This window comes from Rattus rattus, chromosome 15, assembly GCF_011064425.1.
Source record: "Rattus rattus isolate New Zealand chromosome 15, Rrattus_CSIRO_v1, whole genome shotgun sequence".
Classification (NCBI taxonomy): domain Eukaryota; kingdom Metazoa; phylum Chordata; class Mammalia; order Rodentia; family Muridae; genus Rattus; species Rattus rattus.
Genome location: NC_046168.1, coordinates 3,439,130 through 3,463,358, shown reverse-complemented (window position 1 = coordinate 3,463,358; position 24,229 = coordinate 3,439,130). Strand labels below are relative to the sequence as shown.

General features: G+C 41.3%; 1 protein-coding gene across 1 annotated transcript in view; it reads right to left on the bottom strand.

Moving 5' to 3' along the window:
• Rbm27 (RNA binding motif protein 27) overlaps positions 1–12,101 on the bottom strand; it is a 62,833-nt gene extending 50,732 nt beyond the window's left edge. Inside the window, exon 1 of the mRNA XM_032885380.1 lies at positions 11,841–12,101. Coding sequence (XP_032741271.1) covers positions 11,841–11,899 — 59 coding nt within the window. The 5' untranslated portion in view covers positions 11,900–12,101. The remainder of the gene's footprint in view (positions 1–11,840) is intronic.
• Between the last annotated feature and the right edge of the window lie 12,128 nt (positions 12,102–24,229).

The following is a 24,229-nucleotide window of genomic DNA, read 5'->3' as shown; positions in this document are numbered from 1 at the left end:
CAGTGATGTAAAGACATTACCCATATTTTCAAAAATCAAAGGTTTAAACTGACTGCAAACACAGGCAGTTATCATAACAAACAGTACACAAAAAGTGAGATTTTCCCTTTTCTGCTTGTTTTTTTTTTTTTCTTAAATATTTAGTTTACCTATTTCCAAGGTTCTGGCAATACAAGAACATTGAATCAATACATTTATTTACTTTCTCAGAAGTAACAGAGAAAAGAGTCACCCCCAAACTGATGCCACAAACAACATCCCCGGGAACTGTGTGTTTCCTGTGAGCAGTGAGGAAAGGCAGGGAAGGGAAAATGATTAGACAGACTATTCCTCTTCTCAGAGTAGCTTTTCCAAGAGTCTCAAGGACCAGCACCCAAAACTGGCTACTCAGTCTACCACTAACCTCCCCTCCCTGTCCTTAGCCATGGCTAGCTTGCTTCATAGCTATAAGCAAAGGAAAACTTCAAGAACTAGAAACAAGTATACAAGTGCCCGAAAGGCAGCTGGAAGAACCTTCATTTGCTTAGATACTCAAAACCCACCTCTTATGCCAGATCACATGATTCTGGCTTGCTGACTCCTGACAAATCTGCCAGAACTAACGTTTGATCTTAAAAGTTTACATTTAGGGGTTGGGGATTTAGCTCAGTGGTAGAGCGCTTGCTTAAGAAGCGCAAGGCCCTGGGTTCGGTCCCCAGCTCCGGAAAAAAAAAAAAAAAGTTTACATTTATATATAAATATATGTGTGTATATATACACACATATATAAGTGTACATACACACACATATATATGTGGGGTTATATGTATATATTTTCAAATAGACTAGATTTCCTAATACATGCATATGTAAGTAACATATTTAAGTATCCCATGTGGCTTCAAAGAGTTATTTGGGTTGTTTTATTTCTGAGTCAAGGTCTCACTGGTCTAGAATTTATATGTGGCCTCCAATCTGCTATGCTCCTCCTGCCTCTGCCTGCTGGAATTAGAGGTGTGTGCTACCATGCCTATTTCCTATCAAAGTAAAAATGAACATTCTGGATAACAGTAAATTAATCATCATGCAAGCAAAGTGATCAAATCCTTATAAAATGCTATTCAGTATAGTCTTGTTCTATAATTCTTAGTCCTCCTTTGTCAAACAGAAAGTTTAAGACATTTCAACCTATGACTGTCAATCATATTTTCTAACAAAAGAAAAACTAGCACCTCTACTTCAGAAGTGGTAACTCATACTTATAATTCCCAGGATTGAGTTCAAGAACATACTGGGCCAAAGAAACCCTATCTTAAAACAAATAAGCAACTAAACAAAAGCCTACGCTTTAGTAGAAGAGCAAAGCTTATCTTCATTGCTCACTGCCAACAGCACTATGTTAGGAAAGGCTGGTCCTGTAAAGCCTGTACACCTAAAGGACTGGGACACCAGCTTATTGGTAAAGTGCTTAAAGCATAAGCATGAGGACCTAACTTTGGATCACTGGTCAAGCAGAGACAGATCCCCAGAACTTGATTGTCACACAATAGAGCCAATCAGTGAGTTTCAATGAGAGATGAGGTAGAGGCAGGCAGAGGAAAAAACACTTGATGTTGACCTCTGGCTTCCACATACACACACTCACACAGAGAGATGCCATGCACCTAATTCTAAAGAGAGACAGGGGCTGGAGAGATGGCTCAGCGGTTAAGAGCGATGACTGCTCTTCCAGAGGTCCTGAGTTCAAATCCCAGCAACCACATGGTGGCTCACAACCATCTGTAATGAGATCTTCTGGTGTGTCTGAAGACAGCTACAGTGTACTCACATACATTAAATAAGTAAATCTTAAAAAAAAAAAAGAGAGAGACAGACTCTGAACCTAATTCTAAAAAAGAGAAAAATGTATTCATTCTCAATTTTATAAAACTCAGAGGTAATTTATACAATCAGAAGCAAGGGTCAAAGTGTGCTAAGAATATGTATTATTTGCATATTACAAAAATATACAATTTCTGTTTTTAAAGATTATATAAATTATATATAATTGATATATTAAAATTTATTATATTATATAACTGTACCTGTCTTCAGACACACCAGAAGAGAGCATCAGATCTCATTATAGATGGTTGTGAGTCACCATGTGGTTACTGGGATTTGAACTCAAGACCTCTGGAAGAACAGTCAGTGTTCTTTACCGCTGAGCCATCTCTCCAGCCCCACAATTTTCTTTTTAATTAAAAACTATATTATGGCTGGAAAGACTGCTCAGCAGTTAAGAGCCCTCCCTGCTCATATAGAGGATTCAAGTTCTGTTCCCAGCACTCATATCATGCAGCTCACAATCATCTGTAACTCCAACACTAGGGGATCCAAGGCTCTCTTCTGGCCTCTGTGGGCACTGCATGCATGTTCACAAACCTATGCACAGACACTCACCATACACACAATTTTTTAAAGAAATAAATCTCTTAAAACATATTGCCTTTTGGGGAAGTATAGACAGATTATTTTAGCACAAGCGCAATTTTAACTTATATATATTTTTTAGATTTAAAATGATTTTAATTTTTTTTCTTTTCTTTTTCTTCGGAGCTGGGGACCGAATCCAGGGCCTTGCGCTCGCTAGGCAAGTGCTCTACCGCTGAGCTATATCCCCAACCCATGATTTTAATTTTTTATTTTTTATTTTATTTTTAAATTTTAAAATAAAAATATGAAGATATATAGAGATAAGATAAAATAGCTGAATTTGCTAAATAAAGACATCTTAAGGAATCTCATCATATACACACAAAAAGCAACATGAGATGATATTAATCAACTTGTCTGTGGTAATAATTTGAAAATAAATAGATATCAAACATCGTGCTTTAAATATAACAAAAAACAAAACTAAAGGGGATGGAGAGATGGCTCAGAAGAGCATTGGATGCTCTTCCAGAAGATACAGGTTCAATTACCAGCACCCACATGACAGCTCACAACTGTGTGTAACTCAGTTCCAAGGAATCTGACATACTAATATAGACACACGTGTACAAAACACCAATACACATAAAACAAAAATAAACATGTTTAAAACAGTATCAACAAAACCCTAAACAGTGGTTATATGCAGTTTTATCTTCAAAAAATATTACACAGGACATGCTATTGCGTAACTGCCTTAAGAGACGTGTAGGCAACTCAACTTCATCTAATAAAACAGGGCATCAGTGTTCTCTACTGCTTTTCACATAAAGGAAAGAAGGGAAACAATCCTACTTCTTCACTGCCATAGAAAACTTGGCTCTTAGATAAGGATACTCTCCTTGTTTAAACATTTACGTGTGTGCTTGTGTGCATGTTTACATGGAGATTAGAGGACAGCCTGTGGCAATCTCTTCTCCCCTTCCAACACATGGGTCTGGGAACTGAACTCGGGTCATAAGGCTCGACCTTTACCTGCTAAGCCATTTTACCAGATAAGGATATCTGCTAAGCCAGATAAGGATATTCTCTAATACTCATTTGAAAAAAAAATAATAATACAAAAGGACCAAAGAAATGATTCAATGGCTAAGACCATGTATTTCTTTTACAGAGAACCCATAGAAAGACTATAGCCATCTGCACCTCTAGTTCCAGGGTATTTAACTCCTATTCTGGTCTCTGCAGGTACCAGGTGTGCAAGGACACAGACAGACAGACAGACAGACAGACACACACACACACACACACACACACACGTACAGGTAAAATATTCATACTCATAAAATATTTAAATAAACGGCAGAAAATGGTAATGTTATTTTTCTGTGCTGTTATTAAAACCTTCAGAGTTTCATGACCTGACAAGCATAATTATGAGTAAGAATATAAAGCCAGATGTGATGGTTTATACCTTTAATATAGAGGTAGATGGATATCTGTGAATTCAAGGCCAACCTGGTATATATAGTAAGCTCCAGTATAGCCAGTGCTGTATAGAGAGACCCTATCTCAAAAAAAAAAAACAAAAATGAAGTTTCTAGTCAGAAACAGACAAAATATCTAGTTACTGGGTTTAATAATCCCAAGTGCCTTTTACACAATTTACTATTTAGACCTAAGGACAAATAAATACAGAATTGGACTGATTCTGATGAAACACATTTTAGGGTGATTGAAACAAGTTACCAATATGTAGCTCACACTGTCTGATCTCACAGTGTAGCCTAGGCTGGCTTCAAACTTGGAACTGTCTCTTGCTTCAGCCTTGTTAGTGCTAGGCTTATGGCTTCCAGCACTCACAGGACAGCTCACAACTGGCCATAACTATAGTTCCAAGGGATCTGACACCCTCACACACAGACATACATGCAGGCAAAACACCAATGCACATGAAATAAAATAAATAAAATTTAACATAACGAACAAAACCCCCTAACATTAAAATTACAAATCTGCAAGGAAAAACTAAGTACTCCACTCAAAAGGCCTAGTAAGATGCCTCAGTGAGTAAAGGCCTTAGTTCTAGCCTCAGTATCCACATGGTGGAGAGAACTGTGACTCCCTCTGACCTCCATATGTACACAATGGCACTGGCATACCCATATAAACAACACACAGGAAATGCATGCACACATGATACACAAATATAAACACAAAAAATGTTTAATTTTTAGGCAGAGTCTACCTTTGAAATAAAATTAGGCTATAACTCCAAGCATGTAAAATGTTTTTTATATCACATATACTTTTCTAGTGTATGTCTACAAGACAAATAAATATTCTATAAGCCTCAATCAGTTTTAACTGAACTAAAAATCAACAAAAGAAATTTTCAAAAACAGTGTGTTACTAATACAAGGACTCATTACAACTCACATATAATGTCAGATGTTTTAATGATCTTTAAGTCATCTTTTAAAACAAAACCAGTTACACAGCAGACCTGTTGGCACAGAACTGATGTCCCATCTACTTGAGAGGCTGGAGCAGAGAGATAATTTTGAGGCATTCCTGGGCTATAGGATGAACTAACAGCCTAGGGAATGTAGTAAAACTCTATCTCAAAACTAAAAAGCTGTGGAAATAACTCAGTGGTAGAGTGCTTGCCTAAATATTGACCTACAAATATCTAGAAGGTCCTCAATTTGAATTGTTTTCTCTTTTGATGAATTCTCCATTTGCAGACATTACTACCTGTAGAGCTAACATACCAACTTCATATTTAATTACTAATAAAATAATTCCCAAATGAAAAAGTAAAGGTCCTACCTGGACACTGAGCCAAGGAACACTAAAAAGCCATTGCTGGCATTTGCTTCAGGAGTAAGACAGAGACTACTAAACCTTCAAGCAAAACTCTCATTTTTCATAACATGGGTTTGATTTTAATTTCTTAATTCACATTAAGATAAGGCCACTAATAAATGTGCTAACAAATCATGAGGGAAAAGACCTCATAATCCTAATATTCACATTTACTAAAAACTAGACAGAGAAAACAATGGTAAACCCTGAAAATATTTACATATTAAAAAATCTGTTTATTATTTAAAAAAAAAAACAGTATTACTTCCAACCAATGAAAGAGAAGAGGAGAAGGAAGAGGAGGAAGTGGTGATGGTAGTGGTCATAGTAATCAGGGAAACCACTCCTACTGCCAGAGATATATGAAGTATTTAGGCATGCACAGTGATGGCCATAAAAGTAATACACAAATATGAAAATGCTTTCCTGATGTAATGTCAATTAGAAATCAAGCTAGAAAATTTCAGTGAGTAGTTACAGCTACAAAGCTCTTACATAGAGGGAAAATTGAAAATAAACACTAATAATTTTTTATAGTGCAATAATAAAAGGCTTCACCTCTTAATACTCTCACATTGGGGATTAAGTTTCAACACATGAATTTTGGGTGACATCAATATCAAGACCATAGATAGCATTTTCCTCTTACTTCCACTCTTTCTTGAGAGAGGGTTTCACTATATAGCCATGGCCAATATGTAGAACAAGCTAGCCTCCAACTACCAAGTGCTGGGATTAAAGAAGTGCACAGCTTTCTTGAGACAGGGTCTCACTAGGCAGCTCTGTCATGGAATGCACTATATAGATCAGGCTGTCCTGGAACTCATATTTTCCCTGCCTCTCCTTCTTAAATGTCAGGACTAAAGGCATGCTTTACTACACACCTGACTTTATCTTACTCGTAATTAGGGGTTTCCATGAAAGTAAATAGAGAAGAGATAATTCCCACAATTGTTTTTGGTTTTGGTTTAGATAATATTCATAACGTGCATATCCATCTGTCAGTTCCAAATGCCATTTTGATACTTGAACTGTGCATCCATTAAATACATGCTCAAAGGCTGGAGAGATGGCTCAGTGATTAAGAGCACTGACTGCTCTTCCAGAGGACCTGAGTTCAATTCCCAGCAACCACATGGTGACTCACAAGCATCCGATGCCCTCTGGTGTGCCTGAAGATGGCTACAGTGTACTTATATAAATAAAAACTAATAAAAAAATGTAAAAAAAAATACATGCTCAAAGTAAAATTAGCAAAAAATAAATCTCTTTTTATGCTGGAACTCAAACCCAAGGCCCTCTGCCTTACTAAGCTACAACCCCTCCCCCCCCAGCCCAAACTTATTTTTCTTATAAAAGCAGCTTCTGACTTCTACCCTATAGCTATTGGGCCAGGAAGAATGAAGTCAGACATATTTAGGAAGCAGATCAAGGACATAAGAACAAATGTGCTCTCAGTATACCAAAATGTGTCAAGTCTTTGGCAAAATAACTCCTGTCCAATTAGCCCATGAAAGATGCCTTAAACAAGATTCACGTCATTTTATTTGCACACAAATTTTGTTAAGACACCAGTATACTTTCAAAAAATTATGAATATTTCTCCTTCCTAAGAATGTAGTCTCAAATACTTATTATACCCTAGTAGTTTATTTCCCAGAAGATCAGGCCTAGTGGCCGCTAGCTAAGGTTTGCTCTCAACTGAGCAACTGCAGTCATAACTAGCTAGAGTGTAATGTCCTAAAAATCACCAGCCTACTCCAGTGTGTAAACCATACTTACCATGACTATTAGACCAAAAAATATAAACCAATAAGATAATCCTATTCAGGCAGATGGTAGCGGTACATGCCAGCACTCAAGAGGTCAATATATGAATGAGTTCGAGGCCGACCTGGTCTACAGAGCAAGGATAATCAGGGGTACACAGAGGAACCCTGTTTCAAACCCCCCACTATCACCACCAAAAAAACAAAAGAAAAAAATTAATCCTACTCTTGAAGTTTTTGTTGCCCTTCCCATAATATTTTAAGGTATCAATCTATCTCCTATTATAGTTTGAAAGACTCTGAAATGGTAAGAACGCACTGAAATTACATGCAAAGTCCATGACTTTTGCCAGCAACTCCTGTTCTTACTTATAGAATAGCAATGTGTTGCTATAACTCACAGAAACTACAAGTCCAGGACTTTGACTAGCAGCTCCTATTCTTATAGGATGGCAATGAGTCACTGGCTGTGACAAATGAACATTTGTTAGATAGCAGTGCTACCCAACATTAATAAGCAAAATATCTGCCAAGCTTAGTGTACCTTCACAAAGCACTTCTGACAGTCTGCATCAGGACCACACTATATTTGTGAAGTGGGTAAAAGGCTAATATTTAGGAAAACAGATTATTTCTCCATGATCAAAATGAATCAGATAGTAAAACTAACTGCACTGATTCACACAATGTTCTATCATAATACACAGACTGAAGCAACTGTCCAAGGAGTTTACAGTATTAAAAACATACACCTACAGGACATAACCTGCAATCAAAACAAAAATATGGCAGGACTGTAAGTTCAAGGCCATTCTGGGCAACAGAATCTAGGCCAATATGTGCTATATAATAGACTTGTTAAAGAAAAAAAGGCACATGCTTTTAATCCCAGCACTTGGAAGGCAAAGGCAGGAGGGTTTCTGTATGTTTCAGGCCAGCCAGTCTATACAAAAAAACCCTGTCTTGAAAAATCAAAAGAAAGAAGAAAGCAAAGAAAGGAAGAAGGAAAGAAAGACCGACTGACCGTCCGTCTGACCAAGACAAATTTTTACAATAAGTCAAACAAGAAGTAACAAATATTTACAATTTCCCTTTACAATGCTGGGGATAAAGCTTGGTAGTTACACACACACACACACACACACACACACACACACACACACACACGAGTAATAATTTTTTTCATGAGTAGTGATTTTTGATAGACTGATGCCACAACACCCCAATTTATGCATAATCCCTACATTGTTTCTCTGACAACAATATCTACAATGCACTTTTTTTAGTTGGGCCTGTTTTTTTTGTCTATTCTTATTCACTTTCCATCCCAATATCAATGCCCCTCTCCTCCCAGTACCCCCTTATGCAGACCCTTCCATGTCTACGATTCTTTATAGGTAAAGAAAAAAATAAGGATTTTACATAAGATCTGTTATTCTTGGCTGTCTTTAACTTTTGATCTGGTTTTTCCTCCTCTTTCAGCGCACTGCCATCAGAAATGGCAGTAGTGGTCTTTCCCCAGAAGCGGTTATTCCTGCTCAGCTCACTGGCTGCTCTTCTACAGGACCCTAGATGGCTCATAACCACCCTTAACTCCAATCTCAGAAAGCCCAACACCTCGTCTAGCCTCCGTGGGCACAAGGCACATATACAGTGCAGACACCCAGGCAGGCAAAAACACCATGCAATAAAAATTAAGCCTAAAAACATCGTAAGAGGAACAAACTCATGTGCTCAGACACAGTGCGTTCCAACCTAGTCACTGCAATTCCATTATCTCGAAGCCTGGCAACTGCTCTGAAATGCTATGTTGTAGTAACATGTCAGTCTGCCATGACAGTAAATTTACAAACACAACCCACATTAGCATATCATTTATTATGTTTTCAGGATATCTAAACAAAAAGTAATCTGCCACAACAGTGTACCAAGAGTGAAATGGCATTTGCACATATTATTTTTGGTTAACATCTTGCTTTAAAACCAATACTATAAGTTAAAAAATAAAACTTTATCTCAAAGTCTAGACACTTACATTGTTAAAGTCTAAGTAGTAATGTTAATTTTCTTAAAGTTTTTTTGAGACAGGGTTTCTCTGTGTAGCCTTGATGTTATATAGACCAGGCTGGCCTCAAACTCAAACGATTCACCAGCTTGTGCCTCCAGAGTGCTAGGATTAAAGGCATGGGCCACCACCACCCAGCTCATAATTTAAGTTTTAACACTAAGTTCAAGTAAGCTTTTATTTGGTTGGTTGGTTTTCTTATTTTGAGACAAGGTCTTCATAACATAGTCCTACCTAGCCTGGAACAATGTAGGCCCGGCTGGCCTGGAAATCATGGCAATCCTCCTGCCTCAGCCTCCAGAGGGTTGCACTAGCTTTCAAATATTCATTTCATTTTTTGAAGATTTATTCTTATTATATTTTTTAGTTCTGTGTTGCTTCGTATGTCTTATGTGGTATACACATGTGAGTGCTGGGGCCCTCAGCAGCCAGAGATATTAGATCTCCTGGAACCAGAGTCACTTTACTAAAGACTGAGTCACTTTACTTGGGTTCTGGAAACCAAACTCAAGTCCTTTAGAAGAGCAGCAAATACTCTTAATCTCTCAAGCTATCAAGTATTTATTTTAAAATGTATTTTTCATTCAAGATTATAGAATAATTAAAATTTTCAGACCAACAAAAAAAATTTTACCCTAATGAACACATCATAAGTAAGACAGCATTGCTACATGACATTTACCTTAAGGAGAAAAAGTACTAGCTAGCACCTTTATTATCTAGTAAAACATTTTAGGGTGCTTCTAAAGAAAAAAAAAACTAAATAAAAGAGTTATGATGTTAAAGTTGTTACTGCCTATCCTAAGACATAAAACATACACTTAATATTTTTAAAAGAATCTCTACTAACCAACAGAATGGGAACTTATCAGGGGACTTGAGAAGATGGGCTGGGGATACAGTTCAAACACTGACTGGGGTGGCCCTGGGTTCCATATTCTACAATGTAAGAAAAGGCAACAGGACAGCAGGTGTTCAAAACAGACATGCATACAGACTTTTCTCCTTCTTCTTCAGCTCTTTCCACGTATGGTAAATAGACCTAGTTCTTATTTCCAAACTGCACATCACACTTCATTTCCATATTTATGTCCTAAAATTTTTCACTGTAGAAAAAAAATGACGAAAATATCCTTCTTCCAAACTTTTCAAGTATGTGCAGAGGTCATTTCCACTGTAACTGGACTAGCTACCACTCACCTAAGAGGCTTTTCTGCACTTACTCATTCATTCATTCATTCATACCCATGCTGCACTCATGCAAACAGCCCTTCAGACATCCAACTTCCCACTGCAGTCTTCTTTTTACCAACATGTCTGCACAAGAGTAACATATTGGCCTATAACTAGATGATCCTCCTCCTGAGGGGCCTTTCTATCCCCAAAACACAAAGTAGCAAAACTAAGACAAAAATTAAGCCAATTTCTAAGGGACTGAGAAACTAATAGATAACCAGAGAAGCAAACTCGACAATGTCTCCCAACAGCCTCAACTTTATACCTCCACACCTCCGGGGCTATTTCCATTGAAAACACTCATTTAAAATTAAAAAAAAAAAAAAGACTAATCTGATGTTATGAATCAAGGCCCGACTAGAACCGTCCTTGGTGGTGGGGCAATGAGAAAGTAAATAAGAAACAGAAATTAAAAGGGGGCAAGACATGCTTCTTTCCCTCCCATTCGGCTTCCCGTGCTCTCTCTTCAAAGAACCGGCTAAAGACTAGTCTCTCCTGCCTTCTACCCTTTCTTCCCCACAAGACTGTGCTGGAGACTAGGTATACCCAAGAATCCCCAAATGCTCCACACAGCCTTTACTTTCTTAAAAGTTATAAAACAAAAAGTTTATCCCTCTGCTGTCCCTGTCAAGTCTCTCGACATCTGTACAACTGACCCAAAATATCTTAAGAGGACAGGTCTCTCATTTTCCTTGCCCCCCAACAGTCACCCTACACCCCAATTATAGTTGCCCTGTCATCGCTCAACAATGTTTACAAAGATCCTTATTTATTCTTGTGCCCATTTTGCTCTAATACCTGTATCTTAAAAAATAGATACTACAAGTATACCCGCTTCTACCTCAGCATCCATACTACACACTAGTTAGTCCTGTCAACCCTCAATTAACATAAAAATCTCGAGTCTCTCCCCCAACATCCTATGGTATTTAAAATCATCAATTCTACCGCCAACTTCTCAAGAACACCTTTAAATCCTTTCATTTCCTTGCTCTCGTACCCAGGAGCTCTCCAATGATTTATCAAAACCCTTCCATGCCCCCATATGCCTTCCATACCCACTTCAGCACTCGGTCTTTCAAATCCTTTAATATTCTCACCCATTGGAGCTCACGGCTAAGCTTCAGGACCCCCGCTCTCTCTCTCTGCTCCGGTATTCCGAGAAGGCCCTCGACACCGGGCTCCTAAACACTGTTTGCAAAGTCCTCCTGCCCGCTCTGCCGTCCCACACCTCAGCTTTCACATTTAAAAATCCCTCGACAGTCGCGCCACTCGCCTCAGCTCCCGGGTCGCCGTCCTTCAGTCTCCCGCCGGCCTGCAGCCCGGGCCGGCTCCCGGTGTGTGTACTCGGGAAGCCCCGACGCCCGTGCCCAGCCCCTTCCCCCAACACCTCACACCACTGTGGACTTGTACCAGGCGGGCGGCCCGGACTCCCGCCTCCCCTCCCCCACGCCCCCGCGGGTCCCCAACGCCCATGCCGCCGGCCCGGCGCGGCCCGGCGCACTCACATCGGCTCCAGTAACTTGGCCAGCCAGGACTTGAGGGCATCCACATCTTCTATGAGCATGGTGCAGGGAAGGCGGGCTCGGCCGCCGCTCCTCCTAAGGCCCGCCGCGGGTCTCCGCTCTACGCCGCCTCACGTTCCCTCACAGCTCCGAGTGCCCTGACCCACCGGGCATCTTATAGACTTCACCTACTCCCTGGGCCGGGGCCTAACAGGAACTAACCCAAGAGCCCCACTCAACCTAGCCCGGAGGCCCAGGTGGGCGGGAGGTAGGTTGAGTGACGGGAGGATTAACCAATAGGCGATAGAGGGCTGCGCGCGGAAAGCCAATCGTAAGGCTCGTTCGCCCCGCCCGCAAGCCGTACCCAGTGAGGGCGGAGGGACCCAGCAAGGTAGGTGGAGAGTTCAGTGAACTCCCGGTGCAAGATGGTATCTTGGAGAAGGTGCTGTGTCTCTTAAAGGGTCCACGACTCCTCTTTTGACCATGCCGCCACCGGCGCCCGCAGTACCGGTGTCTGCTGCTGGGAGTGCCTGGGGGAACCCGGAGAGCCCCTCTTCCTGGTCTCTTCCGCTCGTTTTTTTCCTGGAAACTCACTCCGGTGTCCCGAAATGACTCAGCTGTAGTAAATCTGCAACACAACGTGCAGTGCGTTTACGTTGGACACATTGCCAAGAAGCAAGAGCTTGCTGTTTTTTTTTACTTCCTTACACACTCATTTTGATGATCGGCGCTCATGCTTCTGATTTTTTGCTGCTAAACTTCAGTTACAAAATCTCTCTCTCTCTTTTTGTTTCTTTGCTCTCTCTCTCTCTCTCTCTCTCTGTTTTGATGAGAAATTCTGGCTGGTGTTCTGAAATTAGAGGTTTGGCATTGGTGTTAAAATGCTTTATTTAGGGTAGACTTGGTGGCCCATGCCTTCAACCCTAGCTTGGAGGCAGATGCAGGCAGATCTCTGTGCGTTTGAGGCGAGTTCCTGGACAATGCAGAAAAACCCTGTCCTTGAAAAAACCAAAAAAGGCGTATTCAGAAACAAATACAGAAACCGGGTTATGTACTAGAAGTCCAATAGATGGGAAATCCTAGACAACTGAACAGTTTATGGAGTTATGTAATAATATTTGGAAAATACCCAGTGAGCACACAACTCACAAAAAAGAGGCAGATCATCACAAAATAAGCAGTTGTACTAACTATACTATTCATAGAGCAAGTAGTATCCAACTTGTTCTCTATAAAGGGCCAGATGATGGTAAACATTTTGGTTGTGTGAACTTGGGAGGCCATTGTTGCAACTGCTCAACATGAAATGAATGGCATGAACCTGGCCACAGATGATCCGTAAACAAGTGATTGTAGCTGTGTTCCAATAGCATGAAATTCTTATTAAATACAAATGTCAGTTCCATGAAGACTTTTGCATCACAAACTATTATTTTTCATGACTTTTGAGACAGGTCTTGTTATGTAGTAGAACACAGAACTAGCCTGAAATTCATCACAATTTTCCTGCCTCTGCCAAAAAAAAAAACAAAAAACAAAAAACAAAAACAAAAACAAAACAGAACAACAGAACTAGCTTGGAATTCATCACAATTCTCCTGCCTCTGCCTTAAAAAAAAAAACCAATATATGTCAAATCATTTTCAAACATGATTTGTTTTTGTTACTCTTCTACCCTTATTAAGCCTCTTTCTCCCCTCCTATGACCCACCTTTCTGGTGTCACGACCTCACTCACCCTCAGACAGATCCATGTATATAAATATTAAAAGCTAGGATCCTAGTACAAGAGAGAACATGCAGTATTTATTTTTCAGATTCTTTGATACCTCACTTAATCAAATAACGTACAGACCCATCCGTTTTCCAGCAAATTTCATTTTATTTGTCTTTCTAGCTGAATTAAATTCCATCGTGAGTATGCGGCATGTTTTCATTAGGGACAGCTAGGCTGATTCCATTTCAGAAAGTATTCTTCTTTTCAATCTTTCAACTACTTAAAAATATAAATAGCGCTGGAACCTCACAGGGGCAGCAATACAGGTGTCAGCAGAGTTTGGCTTTCTGGTGTCTGCTTGACCACCCCTTAGATAATCAAAATGGGAGGTTTATTTACAAATGAGAGGGAAAGCCCAGAGAGATGAGTTGCTTTATCCAGACTCACACTTCTGTAGGTGGAGCAGAAGTAACCCACAGATGGGTGGGTCTCCCACATGCTGCTGCTTCCTTTTCCCTCCCTCTTCCTCCCCTCCCCCTTTTTATGTTAATCCACGTTTTTCTTTCACTTCAGTGGATGAAGTGTTACCCTAAAAAAAAGAAAGAAATCATACAAACTTTTAAAAAGAAACCCTGAGGCTGGAGAGATGGCTCAGCGGTTAAGAGCACTGACTGCTCTTCCAGAGGTCCTGAGTTCAATTCCCAGCAACCACATGGTGGCTCACAACCATCTGTAATGGGATCCGATGCCCTCTTCTGGTGTGTCTGAAAACAGTGACAGTGTTCTCACATAAAATAAATAAATAAGTCTTAAAAAAAAAAAAAAAAAAAAGGCAGCCTCTAAGGTCTATCTCCTTATTTAAAAGAAACCCTGATGTAGTCATTGATGCTTACAGTCTCACTTGTGGTAAAGGAAGAAGGATTGGGAGTTCAAGGCCGCTGTCATCCATAGTGAACTGATGGTGGTCAGCATGAGCTAGCTACCTGAAACCTTGTCTCAAAAGAGATCCCCAAGAAAATAAATAAGCAAATAAATAATAACCAAAGAGTGACTTGATTAGGCCTAGATGTAATGGTGTAAGTCCACAGCCTCAGCAGGGTGTGACCATCCACGCCTTTAATCCCACCATGGGGCAGCAGAATGAGCTTCAGGCCAGTTTCTTGTCAGGCTACATAACAAGACCCTGTCCCAAAGCCAAACAACGAGCTGTGTGTATTGATGCATCCCATTAACCCCAGCATCGGAAAGCAGAGGCAGGTGGATCTCTGCTAGTTTGAGGCCAACCTGGTCTTCATAGGGAATTCCAGGACACCCAGAACTTAATAGAGAGATTCTGTCTCAAAAAAGAAAATAATAAATAAATAAATAAATAAATAAATAAATGCAACAAAAAAGGAGCTGGAGAGGTGGCTCAGTGGTTAAGAGCACTGACTGCTCTTCCAGAGGTCCTGAGTTCAATTCCCAGAACCACATGGTGGCTCACAACCATCTGTAATTGGATCTGATGCCCTCTTCTGGTGTGTCTGAAGATAGCAGCGGTGTATTCTTATAAGTAAAATAAACAAATCTTTAAAAAACAAAAAAGATACATATAAAAACAAGCAACAACAAAACCCCACAACAGCTGGGCTGCAGAAGTGACTCGGCAGGTAAATATGCCTGCTACTGAGGCTGGGGCCCTGAGTAGAAGAGAGAACTTACTGCCACAAGTTGTCCTCTCACCTCCATGTGTCCACTCTGGTACCACATACCCATGCATGCATACACACAATAAATAAAATATAATAGACTTTTAAAAATAAATCAATGGGTAAATAAATAAAGGCTGAGCAGCGGTAGAAAACACCTTTAATTCCAGCGCTTGCGAAGCAGAGGCAGGTGGATCTCGTAATTGGAGGTCAGATACAGAGTTCCAGGACAGCTAGGGCTACACAGAGAAACCATGTCTTGAAAAAAAATAAATTAAACAAATGAATGAATGGAAAAAAACCCAGAACAGTGTAGAGGGGTCAGGAGCACAAGAGTGCTTGCTGCTCTCCCACAGAACCGGAAGGCAGTTCTAAGCACCCGGCGCCTCACAGCTGCCTGGAACTCCAGTTCCAGAGGATCCGGACATCCTCTCCTGGACTCTAGGAGCACCACGCATGTGCTGCCTGGAGCATATTCAGAGATGCAGGCATGCATGCACACATAAACATAACATACACACAAAGATAAATCAATCTAAAAAAAAAAAAAAAAACAGAAACAGAAAAGCTGCTTTTGGTGGTACGTGCCTTTAATCCCAGCACTTGGGAAGTTGAGGCAGTCAGATCTCTGTGAACTCAGGGCTAGCCTGGTCTACAGAGAGAATTCCAGAACAGCCAGAGCAATATAGTAAGACCCTGTCTCCACAATCAAAAGCGAGAGATTAAACAAACAGAAAAACCCACCAACGGGTCTGTGTGATAGAAATGGGACAGGTGTTGCCTATCACTGTAAATAATGGCCTTGCCAGAGTGCCACATGGGGGCAAGAGAGGTGATGCATTCAGGACACTTGCTACAGAGGACCCCGGGCAGCATCCACATGGTAGCTCACATCCAGCTACAACTCCAGGGCCGTAAAATCTGATGCCTCCTTCTGCTGCTTGTGGCACTCACATGATACACATACATACACCTGAAAAACAGAACACTCATGCGCATAAATGTTTCTTCAGAAAATGCTCCATGTATTTATTAGACAAGTTTACAGGCCTAATCTCATAGGTAAATCCTGAGTTATCATCGACTTCCAGATGACCAACGTTATCACTTGACTAAGAGCACCAGAGCATGAACAGATATGATTATGGTGGTAAAATATCCTAAGTAATTTTTTCCCTTTTCTCTTTCTTTTTTTTTTAAGATTTATTTTATTTATAAGAGTACACTGCAGCTGTCTTCAGACACACCAGGAGAGGGCATCAGGTCTCATTACAGATGGTTGTGCGCTACATGTGGTTGCTGGAAATTGAACTCAGGACCTCTGAAAAGAACAGTCAATGCTCTTAGCCACACTAAGCCATCTCTCTAGCCACTTCATGGTTCTCTCAGTGTTACAGTCGATGTTCTCTCTTTCCTCTGTACTTCAGTGATATCATAAATACTTGGTGAATTTAGGATATTTTATAAATGTATATGTACCTGGTGTGTGTGTGTGTGTGTGTGTGTGTGTGTGTGTGTGGATTTATAAATACTAGGACCACTTCTTGAACATAGCATTCCAAAGGGTCTCGAATAAACAGTATTTATATCAGAGTCGGTTTGGTCAGGTGAGATGGCCGAGGCTCTTGTTGCCAAGCCTGACAACTTGAGTTTAATTCCTGGGATCTACGTGGAGAAAAACAGCTCCTGCGAGTGTCTTCCGACCTCTACATGCACACGGAGCATGCTCATGTACGTACACACACACACACACACACACACACACACACACACACTCTAATGCGCATGCATACGTGTGCAAATAAATGATTTTTTTGTTTTTTTTTTGTTTTTTTTAAAGAAGAGTTGCTTTCCCAGAAGTACATCTGTCCAATGTAGTCGATTACACCTCCATGATGTTTGGCTCACTGAATTTGCCATATGGTGCAGATATGTTCAGGAGCTGTGAGCCAGAATTTCTCCATTGAGTTTATTCAGTAGCACACATTGCATATAAGGAACTGGCTCTCCTGCAATCCGTGAATGGACGGTGAACCTACTTCAGGCATGCAGTTAATGGACTACCCTGACTGCAGAACATCCACATGTGTGTTCACATACAGACACATAATTAATACTGCTTCTCACATGCCAGAGACAAAGAAAAATTTGAATCCGTCCTTATGTTTGGGGATGCCCATCCATCCCCAGTCCCAGAGAAGAAACAGTGACAGAGAAAAAGAGACTTTTAGAAGCAAGTCCCATAATTTATGCCAGCTCTGTGATAAGTACCCTGCTTCACTACAATGTTATAATCCCTCATTCTCATACTACCCTAAACATACAGGCATTATTCACAGGCAAGAAAAGTACAGCCCATAAACTCTACAAAATATTGAATACAAGGATCCAGCTTCAACAATACCCTTAACTTCAGAGCTGATACCTTTGTTACTGAATTATCTTGAGAACAAACCTTAAAACATGCTGTATGGTTAGTTCAAATTCACTGAATGTTCTGTATTCTGTGGCTTAGGAGGACACTCAATAAAGATTGACATTATACTCACAGATTTTTGCTGGTTTCATTGAGACAAATCTCATATAGCCCACCCACACTGGCTTTGAATTCACTTTGTAGCTTGAATTCCTGATCCCTGGCTCTGTCTTCAAGGATTACGAGTGGGCACCAGTGTATCCCATTTACATGGAGTGCTGGGAATCAAACCTACCAGATCCATGCTAAGTAAGGATTCTACTTCTCCATCTTCCCACCTCCTCAAGCTTTTTCTGAAGGCTGGACAGCCTCAAACTCATTGTGTGGCCAAGAAGAACCTTTACTTCTTGAACCTCTTGCTTCAACTTCCTGAGTGCTGGGATTAAAGGCTGCTGGGGGATGGTTTTGCACTGAGTGTTCAGATGCTTATTTCTGGGCCCAGAGATCTGGTTGCAACCCTGACACTGGCACTGTCATGATATTTGGAGCATCTCTAGTCTCAAAAGTGCGTAAAGATCATTGTCCATCACCTCTGATTAGCTAATAAAGTGCTGATCAGTCAATAGCTGGGCAGGAGAACACAATATGGCAGCACTTCAGATCCCAGTAGGCAGTCCCAAGCAAAAGGAGAGAAAGAGAGAAAGGAGAAGGACCTAGAGGAGTCACCTTGAGGTCTGGATGAGAGAGCACGCATGAGGTCACCGTGAGCCAGGAGCAAGACTCAGACCATGTGGCTGGGCTGTAGACAGCAGCAGATGTGCATCTGCCCAGCATAGTGCCTGCAGCTTGTTAATAATTTTATATGGTCCCTGGGTCATTTATTCAGGAGCTAAAGTGGACTGGAGCAGCCCCGTTGTTACCTGGGAGCAAAAGAGGCATAGAAACCCCTGAGAATTACATTTACAAAGGGCATGTACCACCAGGTTATTGTGCCATCAGAGATTTGAATCCTTTTCATTCTAATTACCTCCTTTTCATAGCTAGGCCTCAACCTGGAAGAGCTTCAATGCTGGGATTTCATACAAAGGTTGACAAAAGTAGACGAGTCAGGGTAGATTGATATGTTAGCAAATACGGCATTTGGTCCTACTCTTCTACCTTGTGGTTAAGAACCGACCTAACTGTGTAGTACAAGAGAAATTGAAACTCATTTGTGTGGCCAGTTGTGGTGGCCCATGCCTTTAACTCCAGCCCTCTGATGACAGAGGCAGGCAGATCTCTGTGAGCTCAAGGCCAGCCCGATTGGAGTTCCAGGACAGCCAGGACAACACACAAAGAAAATATCATATTTGTTTCTCTGTAAGTTTTACAAACATCTGTGTCCTTAAACTGAACTGTTGTAGAACTTCAAAGCAGGAGGGCTTATGTGTGCGAATAGATCCCTGCTTATCTGGAGGACTTCAGGTGATTATCAAATTAAACAGCACCCTCATCAAAATGCCAGTCTGGGAAGAGCCATAGGGAATTGTACTATTTTATGTTAATATAACCTACATATATATGTATATGTCCATACTGTTTTGTGTTTACACACACATGTGTTTTAATGGAAGATTTAGGGTTATAATCCTTCTTTTAAGACCTGTAGACTTATCTAACAAAAGCACCAGCACCAGGCACGAGATTTCTCTGGAGTTGTTGGTCAGGTGAGTTCAACAGAACCTCCAAATGACATAGGCTATTGTTGCCTTGGGTTGCCTCCCTGGATTTGAAGAAAAGTCCCTATTGCTAAATACACACACTTTGGATACAAGACTTGAGCTGGATCTGACCCAGAAGCCTCCTCCCTGAGGACTAGCTTTCATAGTACTGGAAGGTACTATGAAAACTGCCAAGGGAGAGAAGTAACCAGAGTCCCACCCAGCCATGATACCAAAGACCACAACAGTGACTGGCACAAGCCACCTACAGAGGTCCAACAGAGGCACTATTACCTCTGCTGGTAACCAAATGCTGTTTAATTGGTCTAAGGAACTCATGTTTGGTACTTTATACCAAGAGGAGAACCTACTACTGCCTCTCCCTAAACCAGTGTAATCTCCAACCTACTGTTACATCCACATGGAGTTTACATTTTACATGGAGTTCTCGATCCATATCAAAGAAGCTTATTTACAATAGACTGAGGATGTTACAGAAAACCTCAACTGCTCAACATGCAGAGAACAACTAACTGTGGGGTGTTTGGCCCCAACCCATAGATTTACAGCACAACTCCCACACTTGAGGTTTCGGGAACATCTCAGAAGACGAGGCAGAAATATTGTAAGAGTCAGAGGACCAGGCCATCTGCTGAGAGACTGTGTTCTCTATATAAGACAGAGAAGCTATGCCAAGGCAATCTCAACAATACGATTGCCTAGAAAGGTAAAGCACATGTCAGCATGAATTGGGGAAAAATCTCACAAGGCCCCAGCTGTGGGTAAAGAGACACAGGCAATTGATAGTTGCTGAGTGAGGGAAGGTCAGTCCTCCCATGGGGATGAGTTCCCTAGTTGGTTCTCCAAGACCAAAACCAAGTGACACATACAAGGAAGAGACTAAATGGTCTCAGCAGACTCTCTCTCTCTCTGTCTCTCTGAGACAGACAGACAGACAGACAGACACAGAGAGAGAGAGACAGAGAGAGAAAGAAATAAAGAAAAAGAGGCCATACATTTGAGAGAAGGGAAGCATCATGGAGAGAGAGGGGTTGGAAGGAAGAATGATATGAACACAGCATTCATGTATAAAATTCTGAAAACAGTTTTAAATATCAGTCTGTCCTGAGTCTGGATCATCTGGATCAACTCATCTGACTCAGAACAAAAGTCATTTTAATAAGAGTAGCTGGAATCTTAGTTATGTGAAAGCAAGGTGATTTGGTAGACAAATTATGTAGTTGAATAGTGTCCTTGTTCTGAAAACAGATTTGTTTCTCTGGGAGAACTTTGTTTTAAGGGGCTCAAAACATTTTTTTTTAATTTTTTTTTTTCGGAGCTAGGGACCGAACCCAGGGCCTTGCGCTTGCTAGGCAAGTGCTCTACCACTGAGCTAAATCCCCAACCCCTCAAAAACATTTTTTTAAAGATGTATTTATTTTATGTGAGTGCACCGTCGCTCTCTTAAGGCGTACCAGAAAATAGCATTGGTTCCCATTACAGGTGGTTGTGAGCCACCATGTGGTTGCTGGGAACTGAACTCAGGACCTCTGCAAGAAAAAGTCAGTGTTCCTTTTTTTTTTTTTTTAAGATTTATTTTATTTATATGAATACACTGTAGCTATCTTCAGACACACCAGAAGAGGGATGGTTGTGAGCCACCATGTGGTTGCTGGGAATTGAACTCAGGACTTCCTGGTCGGTGCTCTTAACCACTGAGCCATCTCTCCAGCCCCCAAAGTCAGTGTTCTTAACTGCTGAGCCATCTCTCCAGCCCTTAAACTTTTAATATATAAAAGTATATATGTTTTAGAACATATTTTATTATATTTTTGTGGGTGAATGTATTATAGAATGATGCGGTGGATATAGAGGATTTGGGCCATTTACAGCTTTCTGATGGTGACATTAATGATAGAGCCTCTTTGAAAAGCAGTTTGACACTTTAGTAAAACCTGAACCTGTTGCTGCATGTGTAGCACACACTCGTAATCCCAGCATTTGGAAAGTGGAGACAGGGGGATTTGTTCAGGTGGAGTTCCAGGCTTGACCCCCCTCCCCAACATGGTCCAGCCAATTCTGTTCCTTCCTCTCTCTTCAGCCCTGCCCGCTAGGAAAGCCTCTGAACCAAAAAGACACCAAAATGTCCAGCCCTCCATCCCTGACATTCCTGACAGCTGTCCCCATCCCCCTTACCTGAACTCACTGACCACCCACGCCCCTTCCAGAGGACCCAGGTTCTACTCTCAGCACCTACATTGAGCAGCCCACAACTATTTATAACAGCTGCTCCAGAGGACCTCTTCTAGCCTCTGTAATCACACACACACACACACACACACACACACACACACACACACACACACACACACACGTATTATTTAAATCTTAACGAACAAACGAAAAACCAAACAAATAAACTGAAAAGGAAAAAGGAATCAGGGCTGTCCCAATGGCTCAGCCAGTAAAGACTCTTACAGCTAAGCCCAAAGGCGTGAATTCAATCCTCAGGACCCACAAAATGGAAGGAAAGAACCGGTGGCCCGGATTTCTACTCCAACCCCCACTGTGGCACCAGCATGCCTGCCTGGCTGCATGTGTGCACGCATTCACACTATACACATATCACAAACAAAATGTTTAAGTGAAAAATGTTTAGAATAATAGGGTCACTGTGACTGCTTCATGTCAGTCAGACTAGAGGGGGCCCGAAAGGAGGTGGGGAAACCAGCTAGGAAGCTGAAACAGTAGTTGGTGCAAGAAGAGAGAGTGGCAGTTTGGATTAGGTAAATGACAAGAGGCTGGACACTGGACATAGGTTGGAGATAAAATCAAATTGGCTTTGTTTGGTTTTCTGTTTTTGGGTGGTGGTGGTGGTGGTGGTGAGGCAGGGTTTCTCTGTGTATAACAAGCCCTGGCTGTCCTGGGTTTTTGTACACCAGCCCAGCCTCAAACTCAGAGCTCTGTCTGCCTCTGCCTCCTGAGTGCTGGAATTAAAGGTGTGTGCCACCACGCCCAGTGTCAATTTGTTTTGATGACAGATTAATTTGGGTATTAGAGATGGCAGTCCTGACTGTGTGACACCAGAGTATTTGGCCTGAGCAGCTGTCCTGGAATGGGGAAAAATAGAGTTTTAAAGAATGACTTGTATGGCTGGGCATGGTGGCTAACCTGTTCTCGGTACTCTGGAGGTTGAGGAAAGAGAAATGAATTTTCCTAGCTAGCCTGAGCTATATATCAAGACTCCGAAAAAACCAAAGAACAAAACCAAACACCAACAAACCCGCTGCTCCCCAGCTCAAGCCGTGTTGTCAATTGCCATCTGACTGCGTACTCATCCAAGGACCCAAGCTAGCCAAGGAGCAACAGATACCTGACCCACGAGGAACTCTGGGAGATAAGAAATGGTTTGTTACTTCACGCCAATAAGGTTTAGAGTAATTTTTTTTTTCTTTTTTTTTTCGGAGCTGGGGACTGAACCCAGGGCCTTGCGCTTGCTAGGCAAGCGCTCTACCACTGAGCTAAATCCCCAACCCCTAGAGTAATTTTTTAGATGGCAAGAGGTTTTGTTTTTTTTTCTTTTTTTCTTATCTTGGGGATAGAACTGGGGACGCATTCCTCCTGAGACATATCTGAAGCGATTTAAAACTTTAAAATGTAAGTCAAGTTCTTACTAAGTTGACTAGACTGTTCTGAACTTTTTCTAACGTGTAGGCGAGGCAGGCCTTGGATTTGCAATTATTCTTCCTCAGCCTCCTGAGTGGTTGGGATTTATAGGCCTCTGTCATCAGGCCTGGATTTTTATTTGTTTACTTATTTGTCTTAGCATTGTAGGGTAGACTCACCTAGAACTCCACACCTCCTGCCTCTGCCTCTCCTACTAGATGACGGATTTGCACCACCACATCTGGCTTAAAAGTAATAATTAATGATTCAGGTGTCACTTTGCCCATATGTAAACTATGACATAGCTCTCAGTGCTCTGTGGAATGTTGGAGATGGCAGCTGCACCTTGCCACATGCCAAGGCTGGAGTCCTTGCCCAAGTGACTGCTTTCCAGTTCCTGGGAGTTACAGATCTCACCACTTTAAAAGAAACGTAGGCAAGATTTTTTGAACATTTCTTACCGGGGAATGATAATTTCCCCAGTTTGGATGCATTTGTCTAAAATAAAAAGCACTTTCCATGAACTTATTCGTTTTTCCCAGTTTGTGGCCATCAGGTCTAGAGTCTTCATTAATTGATGAAGCTGGCTTTCCGTAGTATTTATTGCTCTTTCTTGCTTGCCTTTTTTCATATTTCACGAGCACTTAACTATGTACCAGTCACTGGCAAATATTACCCCTGTATGGCACAAGCTCATACTCTCTTAGCAACCTCAGGAGGTTAAGTCTGATCGTTATCTACATTTTCCTTGGAGGACTCAGATGTCCCAGGTTGAAGGAACTTGCCTAAAGTCACAAAGACAGACAAGCCTAAAGTCATAAAGATAGACAAGCCTCAAATCCAGACCTTGGCATCTGGTCTCAAAGCCCATAAACATAACCACTGTACACACACCCCAACCTCAGCTGACTTATGAACTGTGTTGCAAGTGGCACACAGAATCATGTTGTCATCGATTGAGCTTATAAGTCCTAAAAGGATTATTCTCTCTTCTCTTTATTTTTCTTTTTATTGCTTGGATCATGGGGGTTGTGGGGAGTTCAGCTGTGTGTGGTGGTTCACACTTGTGATCAGAGCCCTGGGGAGATCGAAGCAGGAGGATCAAGTGTTCTTGGCAAGCTCTGGCTACAAAGTGATCTGGAGGCCAGCCTGGGTTGCATAGTGAGGCCAGTGTAAGAGAAATTGGAGAAGTTGTAAAGATAAAGG